A 9698-nucleotide genomic window follows, 5' to 3' on the forward strand; every position below is an offset into this window, starting at 1 on the left:
AGTTATGAATACCAACAATCCATCTCTGAGACTACATCAGTTCCTTTAGAATTTCTCATCCATCATCCAGGTTACTCTTATTCTTTTCCAGATGCCTTTTAAACCTTCTAATCTATATGTTTGAACAGGACAGTTAAGAACACTCTTCCAACACACAACTATATTCATATGTGACTCCTACATTTATCACAACAATGAACTGGCCACTAAATTAGGATGCATAACATTAAAGACAAAAACAACAAAGAGATTGAAGAAAAAAACAAATAAAATCTTCCACACAAATTTAAACACCAGAGCATACATCTATTTTCCATGACAATCCCATCATTTCGCGAAATATAGAGATGAAAATGCCATTTCTACATGATCCTGAATTATATATGTTTCTACATGCCAATGCATCTAAGGGGACCAACCCTCCACGTAACTCCGTTATGCATCTGTATCATCAGAACATAAAAATAGACGCATGAAAATTTGCAAGCACCACGTTTTTACACAAGAAAAGATGAAATAAGAAAGCCACCTCAATGTAAGTTTTGGCCCCTCACTTGCATTGAAACCAGACTCTTCACATATGAAAGACTCCAATATATAATATGGTTCGACCTATCAATGACGATCTCTCTAAACTTCTGGCTTCGGAAATTGTAAGAGAACAAACTGCCCCCTGAATTTCTTATGACAAACAAATTGTTCCGAAAGGATCCTAGTCCCCTCAAGTCCAATAGAGGCTCAAAAGTATAAACTTTGTTCCAAGAACAAGAACCATTAACACTTTCATAGCAGTTGTCCATTGCCCATATTTCGCTGAATATCGAATCATCATCCTCAGCATAGAAAGTATAAATCACAGCAAGAGATTCATTCCACAATCCAAGCATCGGCCTTGATGATGCAGATTGATGATCACCCGGTATCGATATGCTATGAAATACCTCATCGCACATATCAAAAGAAATAATCATGTAATCGGGTGTCTCAACAAGCCAAAAGAAAACTCCATTGATGTATTCAGTAGAAAAGGAAAATAAATCGTCAACTTCAATATTAAAATTGATTTCTCTCCAAGTATCTGTACTCAGACAGTATACCTCAGCTTGTAACTTCTAAGAATAGTCAAACCCAAATTTAACAAACTTGTAGTCATTAGCTCTTGAATCGTAGCCGAATCCCACTGCTAGGCTTGACATACCAAGAGCACCAGCAAAATTTGATTTTGGCAGACGCTTGGATTCCTTAATTGCTGGATTGAATAGAGTGATGGTATCATAAGCCATAACACAATCATATAGGCAAAAGATGCCATTACAGTGATATATCCTATTCAAACCTATGCCAACATATTCCTCCGGAATAAGGACCGAAAATAAATCTTTGGAGACAAAATCAATAGGGTCATCAACATTGTCATCACTTGATACATTTAGCAACTTTAACTCTGGTTTGCAGGGTGGTGTTGTCCCGACAGAGCGTAAAACTATGTATGTAGAGGACATGCGATTTCGGAGATGCTTAGCCGCGAATGTCGGGTCTTTGATGAGAGCATTGATAAAGACATACCATGTCTTCGAGAGGCACTTCAATCGTATTAGAAGCTCAGGAGGCAGCAAGGTCATGATCTCCACCAATATTTCCTTTGGCAGATTGGAAGAAAGCTCCGCCATTTCTGCTTCCAAACTATTTTTTTTTAAATATATATATAAAAAAAAAAAAGAATGTATTCAAGGAAACTAAATGTGCCAACTTAGTTAAAGAAGGAAAAAAAAGAAGCAAAAAAGTTTATTTCATCCCTCCAAAGTAAACAAACATGAACCGTTGAATTAAAAACCCCACTTGTATTGTTTCTATAATAAGATATACAGATGGGAAAACTGTGATCCGTTATTTATCTAAAGTGATGGATTCTCCCAACATAAACCCTAATTTCTTCGAATTCAAAAACCCATCTGGGCATTTGTACTCTTGAAGAAACCCTCTCTCTCTCTCTCTCTCTCTCTCTCTCTCTCTCTCTCTCTCTCTCCCAAAAGCTCACACTGCTCACACTGGAATATAAGCTCACACTGCTCACACTGGAATATTTAGAAGCAAATTGACCCTTATGAGAAAAAAAATAAAAATAAAAATAAAAACGAATACTCTCTGCTTTCCCAAAAGCTCACACTGGAATATTTAGAAGTGAATTGACCCTTATGAGGAAAAAAATAAAAAATAAAAATAAAAATGAATAGTTTAGGTTTAAAAAATTGTGTAAATTGTAAGTTTCGTTTATTTTACCGATTCGAATTTAGAATTTGAATTTTGTTAAAGTAAAAAACTTAGAAATAATTATATTAAATTTTTTTACTATAATAAAAAACTCTCATATAAAATCATATCTTAAATCAAATTAAAAATCTAAATGAGCAAACTAAACGGATAAATAACTCACATTTTTCCCTTAAACTTCTAATACTAACAGGATGAGAAGGAAGCTACCATTTCAAAGAGAACATTAACAAAATTTGGCAATGAAGAACATACCTGCAAGGAAATCGGTGGCCTTTGGTTGAGGAGAAGGCAATGAAGAAGAAACCCCTCTCTCTCTCTCTCTCTGAAGTTTCTCTCTCTCTCTCTCTGAAGAAGAAACCCCCCCTCTCTCTCTCTGACGAATAGTTTAGGGTATTAATGGAGATTGTGGAGCAAGAGGGGTTCCAACCAATGTGGAATAAGATAATTGTGTTGGCATGTGTGATTGCAGTGTCACTGGACCCTTTGTTCTTGTACATTCCAACTATCGATCAGGAGCACAAGTGCTTTGAGTTGGACAAGAAGTTGAGGGTTTTGGCTCTAGTTTGGAGATTTATTTTTGACCTAATTTACGTTATGGATATCGTCTATAACATTGCCAAAGCTTACAAGGTGGAAAAAAGACGAGAGCCGCCAAATTCGGAAATTAAGAAAATAGGTATTCATTTGGTTAAGAGTGGCAGGATTTCTTGGAATCTGATCGTCGTAGACCTTCTTTCCATTCTTCCCATTCCACAGGTATCTACTATATGAGCTTTAAGATAAAAATAATCAACAAAAATAAAAAAGAGAGCAGGAAAGTAGAGAAAGAAAAGATAAAGAGGAAGACTGTAGTCTTTTTCTTTCTCTCACCACGAAAAAAATAAAGGGTTTCAAATTTTCTTTTAGAAAAGTAAATTCCACTAACATTTTAGAAAAGGACCCCTTTTTTTAGTGTTTTTTTTTTTTTTTTTGACACCGGGAAGCAGCAGAGCAGAAGACTACATGGGCATTTTTTGTGTTTTTACGTTTTTCTTGAAGTGATTTTTGTACTCCCAAGCAATTGGAAGTTAATCGCTTTTCGAAGAAAAAAATAAATCTATTTTCCAACACCCATTTTTTCTAAAACATATTTGTCTTTTTTTTTTTCTTCAATATTTTTGTTTATTAAATATGCAAAGTTGAGTTCAAACTTGAAGTATTCTTAGACTCCGTTTATTTCACCGATTTGAGTTTTGTTACAGTAAAAAACTTTCAGAAACAGTCACATTTAATTTTTTTGCTACAATAAAAAGCTCTCACATAAAATTAGCTGTAATTGAAGTCTGACAGCTGATGCATTATCAAATATGATACTTAGAGTCTACTAGACTTGGGGACCATCTACCAAAGAGACCTCTCAGATGGACTCAGCAACCCAAAACAAGCTAGAAGACCACTCAGACTCAATATCAAATTAAGCCAACAACAACAAATAGAGCCAATCAACTGCGACTAATGGTGCATAAGCGGGTGGGTTGATAGTTGCGGGTCGAGTCATGCATTATCTCCGAAACATGCTCTAGAGCCACCTAACTATCTCTTTGTCCTCTATTATTGTTTCTCTCAAGCTTTTATCAAGTTTTTTGTACTATTTTCTCTATACATAGTGAAAAACCAAAAACTATAGTGGACGTAACCCTCTGACTACAGGTGAACCATTATAAAATTCAAGCATTTCTCTTTATTTTTCACACTTTACTTTATCACTTATCTGCCAGATTGACCTTATGCAAATGGATCAAACATTAACACTCAATGAATTAGTTATTACCCTTAAAACAAATAAACTATTTGAAATCACCCTCCACAAGTTCCAAAAACAATAGAAGGTTTCTTATCTCTCTAATTCATGATTGCTCATCTGTGTTGTTCGTAATTGACAACTTTTCTTATTTTATAATTAATATTTTTTGAAATAGGTAAGTTGTATTCTAAATTAAAAAAATACATGCACCAATACTGACCTCGTTATACAAGGACATTTAACACTCAATGAACTAGTCATTACCCTTAATACAAATTGACATTTGAAAATCACCCTCCACAAGTTCCAAATAGAAGGTTCCTAATCTCTCTAATTCATGATTGCTCATCTGTGTCGTTCGTAATTAGCTACTTTCCTTATTTTATAATTAATATTTTTTGAAATAGGTAAGTTGTATTCTAAATTAAAAAAATACACGCACCAATACTAGAGGTGTCAAATGGGCCGGACCGTCCATGGATGGCCCGGCCCATCCCGTAATAGTGTCAGATTTGGCACGGCCCGGTTCACTACTGTTACGAGCCGTGCTAGCACGGCACGTGTAATGGGTTAGGGTTGGGCTTTAGCTTATCAGCCTGCGGCCCAAGCACGGCCCAAGCACGTGGAGGCCCGCGGCACGGCCCTTGTTCGGCCTAGCCCAAGCCCTGATTCGGCCCTTGTTTAACTCTGCCCAAGCCCGCGAAACGGCCCATCAAACGGCCCATTTCATTTGGTCCAGGGGCCCAAACGGGAGGCACGTGATGGGCCTCCCATTTGGCCCGTCACATGCCTCCCGTTTTGCCCACGAAGGGCCCAACGGCTAAAAAGCCTAAAATCCAGAAATTCACCCCAAAATCCCCTATAAATACCCCTTAATTCCACCATAAATCTCACACAAGAATTCTCTCAACTTCTCATCTCACTCTCATTCTATCTCTCAACTTGTCTCTTTGATTTTGATTCTAAGCTTTTCTCTCGAGTTCATTCATTTTCTAGCTCTTTCATTTACAAAGTTCAATCAATTTTCAGAAATGGCCGCTCCAAACTTCCCTGGTTTCATTGCTCTTCCTGAGCTTGGTGATGAGCCATTTTATGAGGATGAAATTATGCCTCCCACCCTAACCCCCACCCCCACTGAACCAGAAAATACTCCGGTGGATAATGCTTCAGTACACAACGAGGAAGCTGGAGAATGCAGTAGAGGAAAAAGACCGCAAACTTCTCCGGCATGGCAGCATTTCACCGAGGAGCCCCGACCAAATACAAAAACATGTGAGATAGAAATTCATGCGGTATGTAAATATTGTAAAAAGCACTTTTCTAATAAAAATGGTGGGGGTACTGGTCATCTGGATAGACATTGGAAAGTATGTTTACCGTTGCACCAAGGTGGGAGTGCGGACTCCTGCCAACAAACACTATCACTCACATCACAGGGGTTACAAAATTTTACATACGATGCATAACGTGCTCGTGAGACACTAGCTAAATTTCTAGCTAGTGCCAAATTGCCTCTTTCTTTTGCAGATGATGCCTCGTTCAAAGAATTCATCCAGACAGCCTTTTACCCACAATTTAAACGGGTAAGTAGAAACACAACTCGTTCTGATTGCATGAAAATTTTTTATGCAATGAGACAATCTCTTGTTGATAATTTTAGGACTTTTAATGCTACTGTCTCTTGCACTTTTGATCTGTGGGAGGGGTGCAATAAAACTGGATATTTATGTGTCATAGTGCACTACGTTGATGACGATTGGGCTTTACAAAAAAGAATAATTAGTTTTCATTTATGTCCATACCCTCATAACGCAACAGCTATTTTTAATACAATAATGGAAATTTTTGAGTTTTATGGGATAGAAGATAAAATTTTAACAATTACTTTTGATAATGTGTCAGCTAATACAGCTACAATTAATCTGTTCAAACGTAGTTTGAAACCAGCATTTGGAGGGTAAATTTTTCATCAACGGTGTGCATGTCACATAATTAAGTTAGTAGTTCAGGCAAGAATTGAACATATCTCAGCTAATCTTACAAATATTGGAGAATCATTATCATTCATATCTAGTTCTAGAGCTCGGCTCTAAGAATTCAAACAATATTGCAAGAACAGCCAGATGCGCCCAGGAAAGTTTCCAACTGACGTGAGACATAGGTGGAATTCAACATATTTAATGTTGAAAGCAGCACTCCCATATTCACAGCTTATCATGACATACATAAATAGTAAGAACGATCAAATTTTTATTTTCGATCCTGATTGGCAGATTACTGAGTATTTTTTTAAATTTCTAGAAGTTTTTTACAATGCTACTGAATTACTTTCTAGAGTTTATTATCATACTACACATTTAGCTTTACATCAACTATTTAATATTTCAGAAACATTTTCTTATTATAGGGATACATAACTTTTTAGAAATATAGTTAACTTAATGGAAAATAAATTTAAAAGTTATTGGTCAGGTTGTCCCATGTTATATGCATTGGTAACCATATTAGATCCTAGGTGCGAAGTAGATGGAACTGAATCATTGATGACTACTACTGCAGAGAATTTAGAAATAGATATGCAACTAAGTATTATTGACGCTAAGAAAATGTTAGAAAAAGTTTTTAGTTTGTATGAAGCAAAATATAGCACAGGTCAAAAAGAACAGGGAACTTCGTCATCAACTACCAGTTCGGGGCCTAAAGGATCGTCGTGGAGTTTCTTGAAGAAGAAATAGAAAATGGCAGGATCGTCCTCAACACAAGCGTCTACGGAACTAGTCAAATATTTTGAAGCAAATTTTGTAATCGATGATGACAAACTAGACAGCTTACAGTGGTGGAAGAGCAAGACCGATCGTTTTCCAACACTGTCCATAATAGCTCGTGACATTCTTACAACTCCAGTGTCAACGATAACATCGGAGCAAGCTTTTAGCGCAAGCAACCGAATTATTGACGAGAAGAGAAGCATAATGCATCCAGATATCTTGGAGGGACTAATGTGCGTTAAAGACTGGGAAGATGCCAGAAGATGAAAACAACAATACATAGATGATTCGATGCAAGAATATTTTTCTAACTTAGAAATACCAGAATCTTCTAAAAGCACTTAGGTTTGTAATTTACTATTCTTAGCTACTGCACTCTTTTTTCCTTCACTAAGGTTTTGTCCCGATCTCTCCACGGGTTTTACTTAGCAAGGTTTTTAACGAGACAGTCATTTATGTGTACTCCTATTACGTCAATTCAATAAAATCAATCTTTTGGGGCATATGATATATATTTTTAATTAAATTTAAAAAAAACATACAAGGGCCGGGGCCGGCCCGTGAAGGACGTGGGCCCAGGCCCGGCCCTGGCCCTTATGGACTAAGGCCAAGGGCCTGGACCGGGCCTGAGTTTTTCTTCTCAGGCCCGGCCCAGGCACGGCCCTGCACTGTGCAGGGTCGTGCCAGGCACAGCCCAAGCTCGTAATGGGCCTGGGGTCAAGCGTGCCGTGCCGGCCCGGCACGGCACGTTTGACATCTCTAACCAATACTGACCTTGGTATACAATAACCCTTAACCCTAAGATGCAACTTGTTCCTGTAGTATAATCTAATTACGCACAAAGGGCAACAAAATATACGCCTAGTGTCCTCAACGCGGAAAATACATAGACAAACTAAATATCAAGCACTCAACTTGCTCTTTGGCACAAGTTAAGCAACAAAAATCTCACTAGGTGAAAGATTAGGTTAGTCCTATCTAAATAATTTCGTGAAAGCAACATGTTCCTCTCCGTCTGTCCCCTATCACCATCAGGAGAAAAGAGAGAAAAGTGGTGAGGATAGAGAGACAGCTAGAGCAAGAGAGAAACAAGGAGAGATCTACCACATAAATTTTCCATTTACCTAGTAATCATTTTTTTTTTTACTGATATTTACTTCAATTATTTTTAAAACCAACAATTTACTTTAATTACTTTCTCTAAATATGCTATATACTTCATACTCCCTAGGTAAAATTGATTGATGTTAATTAACCAATAGATTCCTAAAATGTTGAAGTGGAGTATTATAACAATCTTTCCTCTTATGCGTATTTTTTTCTATTATTTTTTTTTTTTGGAGTAAATAAGAATATTGCTGTCCTAAACAAATCTTGATTAATTAGGAAGAATTATATATTTCCCTCGTCCAGCTAGGATTTCATTTCAAGACCATGAATCAAACTAAAATTATGACTGCTAGTTCAGGCTTTGTAATATTCGTTTTAATTATTTTGTACTTTATATTATCTATTTATGTCTTTTCCTATTTTCGTTCTTTAAATAGACAATAGACAATGCCTATAATTGATTTTAATTCAATCATTAAAATTTAAGTTAAGCCATTATACGAATTTTTAATTCGTTTGGGTTCCTTCATTTAAAATAATGGGTACGATTAAAAGTAAAAGCTAATACCATAATTAAAAACTTACTAAACATTGTATGTAGAACTTGGAAATCAGATAATCTCAGGGGCAAATTATATTTAGCTCAACAGAAAATAAATAAGAATAACAATTATACAACTAACCAAGAGGAAAAAAAGTACGAAGTTATGTATCTATTGTTCATGGATCGGCTAGCTAGTTATAACAAATATGACGAATAACATCTGGAAATCTTGAAACAAAAATTAATAATCTAATAAAAGGCCCAAGCATTCTTCCTGCGGATCTCTTCCTCTTGCTCAGGCGAAAAATCATTCTTAATTCGAAAGATTTCACGAATCTGCTCGGCCTTATTTCCCTTGATCATGTCAGCCACCTTCTGAGTCAAGAGCTCCACCAACTCAGTCCCGTTGAGATAATCTGCCGCCATCAAGAGACGGTAGAGAACGGCTTGGTCCATGTCCTTCACGAGCTCGGCGTCCCAAGCCTTGAGCTCGTCGCTCGTCGCCGTCCCGTCAGCGTGCTTCTTGCACCACTCCAGCATCGTGGCCATGGTTCTGTTGTCCACCAGAGGGACGGTTATTGCGCTGTCGGCGCAGCCGTCCTCCACCATGTTCTTGAAGAACCCGAGCTTAGTCGCTGCTCCCTCGTCGACATGGAAGGTCTCGCCGTCTGAGGTCTTTAGGGTTAGAATTCTTGAAGAGGAGGAAGATGACATGGTTGTGTGTTCACTTGAAGGGAAGATTTTTTTTGTGGCTATATGCTGATGAAACTTGAAAGTAGTTTGGAGGGTTTTGGTAGTGGAATGGAAAGAATTATAGGTGTGTATATATAGGCGTATAAGATTGAGGGGCCATATAATCATAGTTCTTCTTAGACTCGGATTCAAGTGGATATTCTGAATCCTTCTCAAACTAGGATTCACGATCATGTCAAGTGGATAAGAGTTATATTAAAACGACAACATATAATAAGATACACGTCTCTATAATTAGGAAGATCATGCATAAAAAAGATGAAATTATAAAAACAAAAAAAAAAAAAAAACAGTTTTAAGTCATTACAAAGAATTCAAAAAAAAAAAAAAAAGAATAAAAAAAGAGTTGAGCAAAAGTATGTATCCTTGTCTAGTATGGAAACCAGTGATTCTTCTAATCAATGTTGAATAACAAAAAAAGAAATCGAAAAATAATAGATGTCTAACTTAATGCTAGACATCTTTT

The 9698-nt window shown here is 36.8% G+C and overlaps 2 protein-coding genes across 2 annotated transcripts; both read right to left on the reverse strand.

Annotated features, from left to right (window-relative positions):
* Positions 1 to 389: 389 nt before the first annotated feature.
* Positions 390 to 1502, reverse strand: LOC21391846. Its single transcript, XM_010112803.2, has 3 exons — positions 1199 to 1502; positions 555 to 1078; positions 390 to 443 (listed from the first exon to the last, which is right to left on the reverse strand). Exons 1-3 carry the CDS (start codon positions 1500 to 1502, stop codon positions 390 to 392), a joined length of 882 nt encoding a protein of 293 aa, XP_010111105.2.
* A 7226-nt stretch (positions 1503 to 8728) lies between these two features.
* Positions 8729 to 9193, reverse strand: LOC21391849 (SKP1-like protein 1A). The gene has a single exon (XM_010112806.1). It carries the CDS (start codon positions 9191 to 9193, stop codon positions 8729 to 8731), a length of 465 nt encoding a protein of 154 aa, XP_010111108.1.
* Positions 9194 to 9698: the final 505 nt, after the last annotated feature.

This window comes from Morus notabilis, unplaced genomic scaffold (genome assembly GCF_000414095.1).
Source record: "Morus notabilis unplaced genomic scaffold, ASM41409v2 Scaffold680, whole genome shotgun sequence".
NCBI lineage: Eukaryota > Viridiplantae > Streptophyta > Magnoliopsida > Rosales > Moraceae > Morus > Morus notabilis.